General features: G+C 27.4%; 1 protein-coding gene across 1 annotated transcript in view; it reads left to right on the top strand.

Annotated features, from left to right (window-relative positions):
- Positions 1 to 16,812, top strand: part of LOC122853098 (visual system homeobox 2-like) — a 31,278-nt gene that overhangs the window by 954 nt on the left and 13,512 nt on the right. Inside the window, exons 2-3 of the mRNA XM_044153359.1 lie at positions 52 to 1,124; positions 8,847 to 8,888. Of these exons, the coding sequence (XP_044009294.1) occupies positions 647 to 1,124; positions 8,847 to 8,888 (520 nt within the window). The 5' untranslated portion in view covers positions 52 to 646. The remainder of the gene's footprint in view (positions 1 to 51; positions 1,125 to 8,846; positions 8,889 to 16,812) is intronic.

Here is a 16,812-nt window from a genome sequence, read left to right as displayed (position 1 = left end):
AAGTAATATATTCAATTATAAACTATAAATTAAATTTTATTTATTCATCAGAAGGCAGAATTTACAAAACTGGATTTAATCGCGTGACATAAAAGTTTTGCTGCCGTCGCTTGCCAAATTACCTATTCACTCAGCATTGTTTTACAAAAATCTGCCGTCGCAACCCAGACATAATCAAAGAATGCAGTTTAACAAGAAAAAAAAAACTAAATAAATATTTTTATTATTTCTAATAATAAATTTTCTAAAAAATAAATTATCCAAATACCAATGAAAGTGCAGTCGATAAATAATAATATTGTAAATCAATAGAGTTTTGCATAAAATTAATATTCAAGTGAAATATATAATAATAAGCGTCGGTTGTGTAAAGAACACATAAGCTTATATTTATGCAATAATAAAAATATTATTAATACCGTCGCACAGTAAAACTCTTGAAAAACAAAAAAAAGAAAAGTGTAAATATTTACACTCGACTGTGTAATTAAATTTATTAAAAAAATAATAACAAGATAAAAACAAAAATATAATTTTCCAATTGTATTAAATATTGCTAAGAATTGTTATTGTTAATTTGAAAAAAAAAATCAATACAAATGAAATGATAATTTAAACAATCAAAATTCAGCCAAAAGAGCAAAAGATGCCGCAGCGATCGCCATTTGCGATACAAGAGCTGCTTGGTTTAAATGGAACTGGAAATGGAAGTGGTGGTCAAGATCGTGGATCACCACAAAGTTCACCAACAGCTGGAATATCAGCAGTGTCATATGCACCAACAGCAACACATCATAAAATATGGGATTACATGCCAAGTCTTACAAATCACCTTGGAAATCTTGGAAATTTGGGTAATTTGGGTAATTTAACAGCATCACGTATGGCATATTTAAATGCACAAGCAGCTGTTGCAGCAGCATTTTTACCACCACCACATCCACATCCAGCTCATCATGTACCACATCATCAGGTACATCAACCTGGTCAATTACAATCATCATCAAGTATCAATGTACATCCATCAGCAGCTCATTCACAACATGGTTTATCTGGTACATCTGTATCATCAAATCATCATCATCATCAACATAGTCCAAGTCATCAACATACACCACCACATGGTAATATACATTTAATTAATTAATTTTTAATATTATACCTATGTAGTGATTGCCTGAAAATTATATTCATTGTTAGATGAAAAGATTAATGGAGCAAGCGAAATGACAATATCTTTTATCTTCTCGTCTTCTTACCCTCACTCTTTTCATTTTCCTCTCGTCAAGTGAATTAATAGCCATATCGTCTCTAGTAAGTGTGAAATGAGCACTTAACGATGTCGTATACAACAGAAAGCCACTCAAGATCGTGTTACTGAAAATCGATACTCAACTTTACTTACTTGCTTTTTACAAGATGACGAACATTAAGAAAAAAAATAAAAAAAAAAAAAATAGCCAACTAGACATATGTCTGTATGCATAAAGTTTCACATTGTTTGCAAATGTTTCACATATACAGTTTACCAATGTCTTGACTCTTGATAATAATTTCTTTCTTTTTTTTCTATTGTGTTTTTTCGGTCCCTCAAATCTAGCCATACCTATTTTCAGAAAATTGGTATATCTATATGTTTTATATATCAAATAGTTTTTCTAGTATTCAATTGATGCTCGATGAATTGCTTAGTCTGTGTTATGTATGCGCGTGTGTGTGTGTATTGCTTGTTGAAAAATCGTTAAAAGCATCGATTCGATTCAGCTGAATTGCTTCCACCGAATGACTACAACGACGACCAATCGTCACCCTTTGTCGTGCCTCGGTAATGACGAATTGAAATAGCGAAAAAAAAATAATAATATAATATATATATAGTGGGGAATAATAAAAAAGAAACGAGAACAAATAATAATAATAATAAAAAATTTAGCGAGAGATACTGCAGAGTAAATTTTTAACAGGAAAAAAAAACAGCTTTTTTATTTTAATTTAACCTTTGTATAAACGGTGGATTTGATGGAAAATATTTTAGACACTTTTTTTGATATTTTTAAATATCAATATTAATGTTATTGGAATTTAAAAAATTATCTTTATTCATAAATAGATAAAATGAATAAAATATAATTTATTAAAAGTTATATTTATATGCAAAATTTGCATTTGCTTGATATTTTTTTTTTTTTATTTTTAATATAAAAAATGTTTTAACATAAAGGAAATAATTGTCGACGTTTTGAATAATTAGTGGTATAATGAGTTGAGTGATAGGCCATGGAGTTTCTGTGCATTGCACCCAAAACACAATACAAAAGGCTATACGACAAAACCAGGTGAAAAAAATAAAATAAAATAAAGAAGAAGAAAAGAAATAAACGAAAAATAAAATATAAAATGCCTAACACAGAGCTGATGGTGCTCTCTCTTGCTCTCCTCTTAATGTTCTCAACCATTTTCTTTCAACCCCCTTAAAGCTCCTTAATTTCATTAATCTCGTGATGAAACGAGTCAATTTTCCAGACTCAGCTACGTTAAATACTTTGTCTCAAATTCTTCATCATCAACAGACTGACAATTCTCTAATCAAATTTTTTTTATTTTTTTCATTTCTTTATTTAATTTATTTATATCTTATATTTATGTTGTTTATATAATTTATATATCTCAATTATTTTCACACTTTAAAACAATAATTGACACGTTGAAAAAAACACGAGATATTCTATGTATGAAATTTTTTTTAAAAAATAAGATTAATTTATTTGAGAACGATTTTTGGGTATTAGGTTACCAGTTAACCAGTACAATACCTCATTTTTTTCTATTCAAATGTCACTCTGGCACCTCCTTGTTATTTATTTTTTTATTTCATCCAAAGGTTTCAATGCTATATTTAACCTCACGCACCTTCATATACCTTTATCTTGTGTTTTTGTGTCTTGAAAATAAAAAATAAATAAATCAAGTACGTGCAAAACTCTTGTGTACTTGACTATACATAAATAAATAAATAATTTTTTTTTTCTTTTTCTATATATATAAAACCCAAAGCAATTTGTTAATTCTTGCTGACAGTAGAAACGTGTCTCTTTTTGGTAGTCTCAATTTATTGTCAATTAAAAAATAAAAATAAATTCTTGATAATATTTTTCATCAACAATATATGTATGTAACTAAAAAAAGAAGAGCAAAGATTTTTTTTATTTATTTTTATTTTAACTGTGCAGAGGGTGACTATCAGCATTGTCAGAGTTTTTTTTTTTTTTGTGGGCATTCCTCGGGTTTTCCTGGGCACTATAATATGTGTGTAGAGGATCGCTGAAGTTGATGTCTCTACGGTGTATTGCTACGTCTCGGTCCGTTTGAAGTTGGCAATCAACCAGATTGCCTATCAACACCCCGACGAAGCTTGCTTGTCTTCTTTCCCCTTTTTTCACGACACTATCATCCGTATGTGTGTACACATTTACCTCATCCCACTTCCACTTCAGTCACACTCTCACTTTTTTTACTTTTTATTTTACTTTTTTTCTTCTTTCGCCTCGACACCCTTTACCCATCTTCATCATACCCCTTTACATCACCCCTTTACCACGAGAGAATTTTCATTTTCTTAGTCCTCAAAGTTTTAAAAAAAAAAATTTTTTTTATTATTTCAAGTTTTACTTCTGTTTACTTCTGTTTTTATTTTTTTTTTCTTTCTTTTTTCTTTATTAGAAGCAATGCACTTTCTTTCTTGGATGTTTTTATTTTATTTTTTTGTTTTTATTTTGACTGTTACTTACTGACCGAGGGTGCAATGCCTGAAAATGACACACCCATGTAAAAATTTACATACATGCACATAGGTAAAGCGAGGAAAAAATAAACACATATACTCTTACAACCTGCACACTCATTACATCGGTCTTGATTGAGAAATATGAATAATAAAAAACGAAAAAAAAAAAAATTAAAAGAAAGCAAAGCTTGGTGTGCTAGTCGCGAGTGCTACGTCGACTATTTTTCAACACAGCTCGATACTGATTAGTACTTCAAAGAGAATTCCGCTTGAGTGAAATATGAAAAGGAGTGAAAGAAAGAAAAAAAAAAAAGTGGAGGAAAAAATTAAAAAGTGAAGAAAAAATAAATTATAAGATCATAAATTCACTTGACTTTATTTACTCTCACAATCAAAGATATAAAATTGAAATTAAACAAAATTTTTTTCCATTCAATTCATCATTATTTTTTTATTTTGAATTTTTTATGTAAATTTGTATGGAAGCTTTTGTAAGTTTTTATTTATTTTTTTTTTATATACTCTTTTCTTTTTACAAATATTCAAAGTACGTTGTGTAATTCAAATCAAAACACTTCTCAAGATTCAATTGATTTTTTTTTTTATTTTCTACTTTCTTCAAAAGTCAAGAGTTTTTCAATCGAAAAAAGTAAAAAATTATTTACCCTCTCGTGTATTTATTGTGTATAATATAAATTTTTTTTTCATTATAAGTTTAAAAAATGTTATAATGAAATAAACTTTATACTTTTTCTTATGTTTAGTTGATTATAAAATAAAAAATTAAATGTAATTAAATAGTTAATTAAAGTTAGCGTACTATCGTAGAAGTTAATTGAGATTCTTGGAAGATTTGTCGTGTGGAATGTCTTAATTTAGTCCGTTCAAGTCACCCTGACATGCCTTAACAACTTGAAATAATTGGATAACACCTTCAAGTGTGCATTTATCTTTACCTCAACTATTTTATTTCAATTTTTTCTTATCTCTGTATTTACATTTTTTTCATTAGAAATAGTTGAGTATATATCAATTTAAATAAAACATACAAATTAGATCATATTTCAAATAACTGTGTTAATAAAAATATATTTTTCAAATTTGATATTAATATCAAGATTAAATATTACACTAACCCTTTGTATTTTTCCCACAAAAATTAATCGTAAAAAGAATTTTTCTTTTTTTATTTTTTGATGGTCAGAAATGATTTTCCTTTATATTAAACTTCTCATCGTGGTGTCAATCATATGAACCCTCGTGCCACCAGAAACATCCCTTCTTTTATTTATTTTTTTTTTTTTCTCATCTAATCGCTTAATCCGCTCAACGACAAATCAATTCGGGAACCGCCCCTTCTCGTCACATTTTTTCCAGTAAATTTTCCACTTGAGAAAAATAAAAAAATAAATGAGCAAAAATAAAATTAGCAACTAAAAATAAAATAATTTATAATACAATATAACAATTGCTATAAAAATTTAAAAAACAAATACATATTAATTTTTTAATTTTTATATTTATTCAAACGAAAAAAAAAAAAAAAAATTCTATTTGTTTTTTAAATTTATAAATGCTCAAACAAATTTTCATTCACTTTATAAACATTACAACTTACATGCATCATCAATTTCGATATATGTAATATATGTGTTAAAGTATATAAATCGTTTTCTCTCTTAGCAAATATATTCCTCACACCTCGTAAATTTACATCACCCCTTTGACACAAGGCTAATGCAACCCTGAAGGGATTCAACTCAACAGAGGGTTTATGCATATAATATATATATATCTTTCGATACACAATATACAGCACATAGAAGCGCATTGAACGGGTATTCTGATGGCAACACGACAAGAAACAAGGTGGCCTATAGTATAACCCTCGAAAACTACTACTGGCTTTAGTGTGGGACGTTAATGAAATAACACGGGAATTAGTCTCGGACATTACCACCAAACTATGTCCATTATCACTTGGTTCTTGTCCTTCAATAAACTAACAAAATAAACCCAATATTCCACCGATCGTAAAAATTATTTTCCATAAATAAAATTCATCATTATTAAATAATAAATTGATTTTTTTTTAATTTATAAAATTAAAAAAATTATTTTAAATATATATTACGCTCTAAATGACAAAATAAATCAACTTGCATTTGAGTAAATTTAACAGCAACTTGTTTTTCCAACGTGTTAATCTTTCAATGTTTTTTTTTTTTTTTTTCAACATATCACTCGAGTCAGTCGGCAATTTTTTATTTTTATTTATCATATTTTTTCCAGCTAAATGTAAAAATCCATGCATGCACATGCTCATATAAATATATATATATAATTCGAGTGAAATTGGTATGGATTTCCAGTCCAACACTTCGATTGTCTAGCATGAAATTTTCAAGAGGTACTCTCATTCAGTACGTACACTAATTCACACCTCCAATACTTATGCATGGTTTATATACAAGTCCAACTCATCCATGCAAGTTCATGCCTCAGTGTATGTTATTATACATCGTGTGATGTAAAAACGAAAAAAATAAATAATAATAATAATAGTTGAAAATAAAAACAATAAAAAAAAAATTTATATATATGGAACTTGTACGAAAACAAAACGCCCTGTGCGCGCGCAAGTTTACATTTTTATTTTTGATATGAATTTGAATGGGAAATGTTCTGTTCTGCCATCAACGACAAATACACAAACTATTATTACTTTATATCATCATTCTGCGCATATTTATTTACTTATTTTTATTATTATTTTTTTTTTGTCGATTACATCTGGCTGAATAGTATGGTTTTTTCTACTTACAAGTAGCAGCTTATTATTTTTTTGCTCTCGGCTCTTTAAAAATGAAAAAAAAAAATTCATATAAAGTAAGGAAAAAATAATGAATATTTTACAGAAAAAAATATCGTATATAATTATTTACAAGAAGGTTAATTAAAAAATTTGCATAAGCTCTCTTGAAATATTAATTTTTTTTTCTTCATAATTAAAATTTATATATTTTTTTTTCATTTCAACATGAAGTTTTATATTATTTAATTAACAAAGTCAATCGTATTTTTTATTTATAAGAAAAAAAATATATAATTAATTAAACAACCTAATATATGGTGTATTTGATGGTTGAATAAATTTTTTTTCTATTTTTGAATTATGAGGTATATTGGTGGAAAGAAAAAAGGGGGAAATAAAAAATTATTTAAACGGAATAAATGACGGAAGAATGCTTTGGTCGAAATAGAAAATAAAAAAATGAAAAAAAATGTTGAAGCCAGAGGAGGCTTGTTGCTTGAGGACCACAAATCCTAGTATAATACTAATAGGAATATAATAGGTTCAATAGAGCTGGCTGTTCGTGCGACAATAAGATCTTGTCAAAATACTCCATAGGTAACACGAAACTTGGGAAGTGGATTTTCTCAATGGGCATATACGTGTCGCTCTTTATAAGGGATAATATTATAGACGTCGATCCCATGGAGATTCTACGCTCATTTCTCCAGCTTTGTGTGCGGTTTTTCTAATAAAAAAAAAAAAAATATGTGAAACCACTTTTTTTTTATATTATTTTTGTTGTATACTAGGGAGAACATACTGAAAAACCAACGACGGATATAAGTGATTGAGGTTTAAGTTACAAGATACCCAGTGTAATGCGATTTTCACGTGGCAGCAGCCGGCATGCCACAACACAATAAATTTATAAAAAGAAAAAAAAAAAAAAAATAGAGTCTCTCTTTCGAAAATTATATCGAGAAAAATAAGGAAAAGGATCTCCAATTTTTTTTTGAGTGACACGTGCTAATTTTAAAATGAACATCAATTTAACTTCATATACAACAAAAATATATATATCTCAATTTTCTATCTACTCACAAACAAAAAATATATTCAAATCGATTTTGTCCTGTCTAGCCAATTTTTTTTTTCTCCTTTTTTTTTTTGACAAAACAATAATCCCAGCCAAGCGTTAATCCTCGTAGAGGCTGAAATGATCATTGAGGTCCCCTCGTTGTTATGTATATACTTTTTTCTTTCTTTTTTTTTTTTTTTCACACCCTTTTGCACGAGTTTCGACATTTGTTTTAGAGGTCGGCCCAACACACGTATATTCTCATACGTATTTTAAGATTGAGAGTGTGATTTTTAGTTAAGATGATGCTGCTGCTGATGATGATGATGATGAAGGGTTAGATTTTTTTTGAACAAAACTTATTGATTAACCAAAATACTATTTTAATTTAACAATATTTTTTTTTAAAAATAATTTATCAACGTTTTATCTGGTTAATTTGTAAATAACTTGGTAATTTTTTTTCAATTTTTTTTTAATCCCTTTTATAATACATTGAGCCTCGTTAAAGATGTTTTCGAGGGTAGATGGAAGTAGAAAAATAAAATGAGAAAATATATATATATATTTCGCGGATAAAAAAATATATAGAATGGCTATTACGCCTTCGGTGTATAGAGGGAAAAATGCCGAGTTTTGGTTCGATGAGAGGGTGCCTTGTGTATATTCCAACAAGATCCCCCGCGAGCAAAGTTTCATTGCCAAAAGGGATCTTTCTTTAAGACTAACCCTCCCACTCATTCCATGATTTTTCCGCGCCCTCGTTGAAATCTTGTTGACTATGGCTTTATTAGAAAATGGCCGTACAAAATACAACATTAATATAACCGCGTCCGTTGCACTGCTTAACTTTCCCTCTTCAATTTTCATACTATTTTGCTCTCTAACATTTTTTTAATAATATAAAAATCACTAAACTCCACTTTTACCCATCAACGTCTTTATTCGCACAAAACAATTTATACTACAAAACTCTAATTTACTTTATTCTTTATATAATACGTAATTTACTTTTCTATAAAGTTAATTTTTCTTTTTCATAATATATATATATATTATGAAAAAGAAAAATTAACTTTTTTAATTTATATATAAACACTTGTATTTCTTTTTTTTATATTTTATTTTTATTATTTTAATTAAATTTACTTTGATAATTATAATTTATTTTTATATATTTTTTTCAGGATTTTCACAGTCCAAGAGTAACTTCTCAAGTCCAAGTCCTGGTGAGTAAATTTTTTTTAAACTTCAACTACTTAATAAATAATTAATTATAAAAATTTGTAATTAAAAATTTTATAAAATGTATTACATTTACATTTTTTTTTACTCTTCTTGAGTTGAAAATGAAATTATCGTTTTTTTTAAAAAAATATTACATGCTGATTTTCAAATACAGTATACAGATGGCATCAGTGCTTACGTCATACTAGAGATGGTTATAAAAAAAACTCATTTAATATTCTTATATATACAAAGCGTCTCTCTTTGTCTCTCTCTCTCACCGCGAATGATTTTGATTTTTTTTCCACACCATTAAGTTACACGGCTGTCGGCTCGTGTCTACAAAACTATATATTGTTTGAAATAAGTGATGACAGGTTCAAAATGATTGCTCATGACCTTCATCATTGAACGAACAAGATAAAAAAAATTATAAATAATAATTTTACCCTGTATTATTTATGATTCTTCTAATGCGCGTGTTACAAATGCACAAATTTATTTATTTTTTTTAATCGATGTAATAATATTCTGTAATAGTATCTCAAATAAAATTTACAGAAAAAAAATTAAATAGTGCACCATGGTTTTTATACGCGGATTATTTTTGTATTTATTTATTGAATATAAAAATGATTATACTCATTGGAATATCCTGTCAAAACATTTCATGAGAAGCCGTTTTCATGAAAAACCAAATAAACGCCCATGATGTAGACAATATTATTCAAACGCTAATCGAGTAACCGGAGATTTTATTGTCGGTAATACGAGGCCACTTCCCGTAACTGCCAAGGACCCAATTCATCTCGTTTCCAATGAAATCATCAAGCAGCTATAGCATTCTCGTCATTCTAAAATCGTCTTTCTCTAATTTTTTATTTTTTTCTCAGTTCATTTTTTTATCTTTTTTTTTCTCTGGTGGTTTATGTTTTTATCCGTGTTCTATTTTATTTTTAACATATACCTCATACTATATGTATAAATTTATTGCTTTTGAGTCGCGAAAATCTACACTCGACAAATTAAAATATAAATGCTTTTGCAGTGCAAGCGTCGGAAATACTCCAATTTGACTGATACAAAGATGAAAAAATAAATAAATTTAGAATAAAATATTATACTGATTTTTTTTTTTTCCTTGTTTTTAATGCGGTAAAAATTTAAAAAGTAAATTCAAGGAGGCAGAAAATTGAAAACGTAGCTTCATACATTGACAAAACTAATTTAAATAATGTTTACTAAATAAAATATATATACTCTGTTGAAAAATTTATTTATTTTATACACTGGGGTTTTTTTTTGCTACTAATTTGTTAAATTTGAAAGAGAAAAAAAAAATATTGGAAAATTTTTAGCCTTTCAAGATTATACCTTGTTATATTTTATTTCGTCGTTTTCTTATCCCAATTGAAATTGGGGAATAAAAATAAGCATAGTATTATTATTTTTATTTTTGGCATGAAAAAAAAAATATCAGAAAGAGAGATGAATTTCTGCCGGATCCAATCATCTCATTTCCCGAGCGTATCGATTTCATCCGTTGATATTTTTCACGCTGAAAAGAAATGCAAAAGGCAGACGAGACGACGACAGTAAAATTGGTAAAAGACCGAGAAAGAAAAATAAGATAAATAAATAAAGAAATTTTAAAAAATGAGATAATATAAAGAGTAGGGCAAAAAAAGAAAAAAAAAAAAAAGATGATGATGAGGGACTTGGCTTTTATAAATGGTTTTAAATCGTTGGACCTCTCTTGTGTCCATGGAAAATTGCCAGCAACTCCCAGTCAAAAGAAAAAAAGCTCCAACAAAAATACAAAGAAAATTTAATTTAACAAAAAATAATAAAAAAAAAAAAAATTGTGAATAAAAATAACGACAAGTCTGTGAATTTATTACTAATCAAAAAAAATAAATCTACCGGCGGTTCCAAGAAATAATAACATACAAAAAATTAGTCCCTCAGAATATGCAAATTTAATCAGCCAAAAAATGAAAAATAAAAAATATTAAACCACGGAAATGATAGTCTTATCTTTACAATTTTTATTTGATTATTTTTTTTTTTTCTAAAGTACTCTGAACATACACAAACTCATCAAAAAAAAAAAAGAAAAAATATAAAGTTTTTTTAAAAAACCTGAAGCTTCTCTCTAAGATTATTCATTTATTTTTTTAAAACTTTTATATTTTTCTCACCACTCGTTTTTCCACATTCATTTTTTTTACATAAGCCCCAAAGAGAAGTCATTACCACAAAGTGTCGACATTTGAAATGCCCCGTTTTGTAAAGCGATTTACGAAAGACACGTTGTTGCATACATAAGACAACCCTTTTCTTTGTTTTAAAATACACATTCACACATAAAATAAATTTCATTTAGTACATCATGTGGTTTTACCTCTTCAATTATCAACCCACAATGTACGTATTTTACATCTATCATTTTTCATTAACATTTTTTTTTATTTTTATATTTTTATATAATTTATAGTTGTTTTTTTTTTTTTCTATAAGTAAACTTATTCCTTTACATTATCATCTTCAAAATAAGAGATAAAAAAAGCACCTATAAGATAAAAAATAAAAAAATATATTACAAATTAAATAACAACCAAAAAACTTTTGATAAAAAAATTCTATTGTCTTTAAATTTACATGTGAGTGTGTGTCGACATATGGGTGTAAAACTCTTGTGTGACGTAATACACCAGTGGCCATTTTGACTCAGCTGGAGGGCGACAAAAGGCTCCGACAGCGTCGCGACGCCATATCGCACGCTACTGGATACATATACATTCACAATTGGTACAATGAAAACGCGTTTTATTCGCTTTTAACCCACTGTGAATAATAAAGTAAAAAAGGCGATCCCAACATACAGTATACTGTCCACGAGACTCTTATACACGAGACACATAAGTATACCATATACATACCATATACACCAACACACATAAATAAATTCGAAAAAAAATGAATAAATAAATGAAAGGATGAAAAAAAAAAACCCTTTTGCAAAGAGGGGTGTACCCTCACTTGGTACCAGCCTACTAGAAAAATATTTTGACATTGATGGGCGTTACAGGAGTATGAAGATGTAATTTTTTTTTATTATTTTTTTAATTCTCTTCTCTTAGTATTTTTGTTTCTCTCTCTTTTTTTATTTTTGATTTTTTTTTCTTTTTTTTTTTGGGCTTTTGAATTGCAACCATAGAGTACAGTAGTTACCTCTTGTCAGTTGGTGAAGGCGGGTCTCGTGTCCGGAAGTAAATCAATATTTAATTCTGCCATTATTATATTATTAAAATTTTTTTTATATAATAAAAAAAATCTCTGTTGATGTATTTTTTAAACCCCTGGTATTTTTTTTATTTTTGGGTACTGTGTGACATGCGTTTGATAAACTTTTGTGTATATTTATGAAGAGATATATTATACGATAAAAAAACGAGATGAGAAATAAAAAAAAAAAAGTTTTATTTTGTTGAGCCTACTTTGGATTCTTAAACCAGAAAATCTTGGTATATATTGTGGTTTCAAGACTCATTGTGTATTGTGAAATGCCACTATGGGCATTGTCACCTTTTCAACTGTTGGAGATTCACACCTTTTCATTGGAAAAACTCTTGCAATTTTATTTTTATTTTTTTATATAGTCAAAGAGGGTAAACCGCAGTAAAGGCAACAACAAAATAAAAAAAAAAAAGTAACTCTTTTTTTTATAAAGTGTATATATTTTTGCAATTCATTGGTTCCATTGATATGACAAAGTTTCCTCGTTATATCATAAAACTTTATGTTAATACTTTTTTAAAATATAAAATTATTATTTTGATCAATTTCCGGACGAAAAGAAGTTTATAATAAATTTAAAAATATTTTACATGACACATAATTATTATCTGCATCATCATCATTATCATCATTAGCTGCTGTTTAGTTGCATCAACACACAGTATGTTTTGTTTCGTCATAGTCAGCCGTTGTGTGATCTATATTTGGGGGATGCTGGCGCCGTCAACACTTATGGCAACGCTTTCAGTAATATTAAGTTACTCTTCAAATACAACCGACAGTCAACACCTTTCTGAAACATCACACGTGTTTTTTTACTTTTTCTATTTTTTCATTCTCCAATTTCTATCATAACAAGTAACATTCACTCATTCGTAACAAGTCAATTGAAAATTTAACAATGTAATTTAAAAGAAAATAAACAAAAAAAAAAAAAAACTAATTTAATTCTAGAAAATTTAATTTTATCGTTAAGATAATTTTCTAGAATTTTTCGACAGTCGCATAAAGTTGTCTCATTGTTTTAGAATTAAATTATCAAAAAGAAAAAAGTTGAGTCAAAAGATTCAAGATTTAATAAAGTACATGAACCACTGTATAACCATGCTTCAAGATAATTATATAATTTATTTTTTCATTCTTTTTGTAAAATGATTTTGCAAAAGAAGAACAGTGAAATGAAAGTCAAGGAAAAATGGGTTTAGCTGTAGTTGCAGTATATATATGTACACCAAGAGTAAAACTGGGTTTGTGAATCGAGAGTTAATGGAAACGGACTGTAGAAGTGGCTGTAGACCAGGGTAGTCGGTGTGTTAGGGCCATGGCCATTAAGCTTAATGACATAATGAAGTAAATGGCTGAACATACCCTTGTCCTGTACTACTAGTTTTTTTTTTTTTTTTATTTCTCTCTTCATCATTCACGTTTTGTTGCATCAACTCTCATTTCTATATAGTCAAAATATCTATAGCTTATAAACCAAGAATTGTTGTAGTATCACCCCATTTTCCATTTTACCCCCCTTTTCTATTTTACCACCTCATACTCTAACCAAAATAGCTTCTGTCTCGTACTCAATACCAGAAACAACCCTGGTGCAATATAGAGAACTCTGTGCGCGCCAGGAATTCCTGACTTATGCCCTTCTATTTTCTATATATATACCCTACTTGCTTAACCCTTTCCTCATTTTGCATATACTCTCTAATGCTTGCACAGAAAAGGGTTAGATTTATATTTATTTTTTTCACACACATACTGAGAGTATAGTAGCTTATACATTTTTTTTTTTTCATAAATAAACGATGAAAAATCTAAATCATCAAATAAATAACAATATATATTTTTAAATTTAAATTAAAATATGATTTTCTTCAATTACATCAATTGAAATTAAATTATTATTTGAATAAATGTATATTGATTGTAATTAAATTAATTTTTTCTCACCTAGAATTTTTTAGAATGGTCAAAAAAATAAAAAGGTCTTTAAGAAATTCCTCGTAAATAAATACCAATGCTTTAAGGAACAAAGTCTAGGATGTAAATACCAACAAGACGTGTTTAAGAATTGATATATTATACGAATGAAAAAATAAAAATAAAAAAAATACTTGTTGTATTATCATTGTAAGGATTTTTTTTAATTCTTTTATTTTTGAAGGGGCAATCAACACTATCCTCATTGTTTTGCGTTGGCATTTGAATACCTGGACATCATAATATTCACACCATTATTTCCAGTTTCAAATTTCAATATAGCCACCGTGCCAAGACCCACCTATATCTAAATTATGTCCAAGCAACGTTAAATCATAAGAGAAATGTCAAAAAATATAAAATAAAAAAAATAGCAAACACAAGGATGAACAAAAAATTACAACAAAAAAATTAGATCAACACACATTAATTCTATATTTTATTTTTATACACGTGCTGTTTTTTTTTTTTTTTTTCACACTTGAATATTATTATTTTAATTCCAACAAAAGAAAATGAATTTAATTTAATTTTAAATATTTTTTAATCAAGTACATTAATTAAATTAAAACAAGTTGATAGTAAAATTAAATTTGATAAATAATATCTATATGAAATATTAAATTTACCAAATTAATTTGATCTAGAAAAAAAAAAAACATATCAGTTGTTGATAGAAACTTTGTATCCCCATCATCAAAACTACATAGTGCTGATGTTACTGGTTGTTTAGTACATGTATGGTTTTGTCCTACAAGTGTTTAACACGATGTATTTGCAAAGTTTTTGAGACTAGTGAGGGTTACTAATCTAGCGAAACATCCCTTGGGACAAGTATCCAACAACCCCCAAATAAATAAAAATAAAAAAAAAACTCATGCGCTCGATATGGTCTATTCGTTCATCTCTCATCCATACATATATGAAATTTTCATCGCTCGATTTTTATTATTCATTATCTAATAAAAAATTAATTTTTATTTATTTATTTTACTCACGTTTTTTTTCTATTCCCAATGAATGTTTTTTTTTTTTTTTTCTTTATATTATAAACTATATTTATTTTTCAATTTATATTTTATCAAATGCGACAAGATATATTTTTATATTTTTAAACTCCTATAAATTACGCTTGATAAATCAAAGAAATAAAAATTATATTATATAATTTAAAAAAAAAAATAATTTTCAATTATGAAAATACAAAGACTTAATTCCCATCAACATGAAGAAGATTCGCTTCGTATGCGAATTGGAACAGCATATATATAAATATAGTAAATTTTTATGGTTGAACTGGTTAGAGATTCGTCGAGTGAAAAGGTTTTTCAAATTAAATTTTAGGGATTAGTATCCCCGGGGTTTTTAATGCATACAAGTGGCGTCGAAAGATGTCCCATGGGTGTGCTAGACACACTGTATCTTATATTGTTGTCCCTCGAGACGATGTGTTACAAGAAAACCTCACGATTCATTGAATACCAATAAATTTGTGGACAATAAATTGAATGAAATAAAAAAATACTAATCGAGCCATGACAAATCAACTGATTGATATTTTACAATCTAAATAATTTAAAAAAAAAAAAAAATAATAAAAAATTTACCTTTTATAAATGATTCATGTTTTTATTTACGTTTTTTTTTTAATCAAATTTATTAGTCAATAAAATCGTTTAATCAACTAATTATATTGATCAATGGTTTGTTAATAATTCAAATGAATAATTAATCGATGATGTTGATATAGCTGTAAAGACAAATTTTACATCTTGTAAATTGAAAAAATATAAAAATAAATAATTTAAAGTCTTTAACAGCTACTAAAGCTCAGTATTTCTATCTTACTTTGTAGAATGAGTATAGAACAAGTTGTATATTATATACGATGGGGCATTTTCAAATTCTGCCATTGGCTATCCATGCTCCTTTATTGCTCGTTGCCGAGGTAACCAGGCATTTACAGTATATCTGTATTTTATACCAACACAACCTGCAGTATACCACACCATCAAATAACCCTTGGGACACCACCCTCGTTTTTCAATACTCACCAAGTGTGTTCTATGTATTTTTGCCCTTTTCAATATATACATTTTTTTTTTTTATTATTTTTTTATACTCTGCACTCTTATCCATCAACTAGCTCGTTTTTTATTTTATTTTTGATCTAAAAAAAAAATAAAATTAATTAATTTCTTGTTCAAATTAATTATCTGTTAATTATTTATTTTTTGTTTAAATAAAATAAATGTATAATTTTTGGTATTTGTTTATTTTTATGAAATTAGATATTAACTTGAGTAGGAAATGAATTTTCGACAGGAAAAAAAATATTCATTCCAATGGAAATACATTGGCCATATGGTATATGTCTAAGGAATTATCTTTGAGTGTTTTTCTTTCCGTCTTCACTGTCTCAATATATCTATTTTTTTTTTCCTTTATTATTCTTTTTTTTTTTTTTATCCTTCTTATATATTCTTTAATATTTTCACATCGTCTGCAAATGAGGTAGTTTATTATCTTTTTTTTTTTTTTTTTCATTCCTTCTTCTCAAATATATTTTTATTTTTTTTCGTATTATTCTTTAGTATCACTGCATAATGACAAATCCAGTGAACTTAAAATTAATAAAAATTTCAT

The sequence above is a fragment of the Aphidius gifuensis genome, linkage group LG3, assembly GCF_014905175.1.
Source record: "Aphidius gifuensis isolate YNYX2018 linkage group LG3, ASM1490517v1, whole genome shotgun sequence".
NCBI classification, from domain to species: domain Eukaryota; kingdom Metazoa; phylum Arthropoda; class Insecta; order Hymenoptera; family Braconidae; genus Aphidius; species Aphidius gifuensis.
The sequence above is the reverse complement of the archived record's forward strand: the minus strand, read 5'-3'. Positions and strand labels throughout refer to the sequence as shown.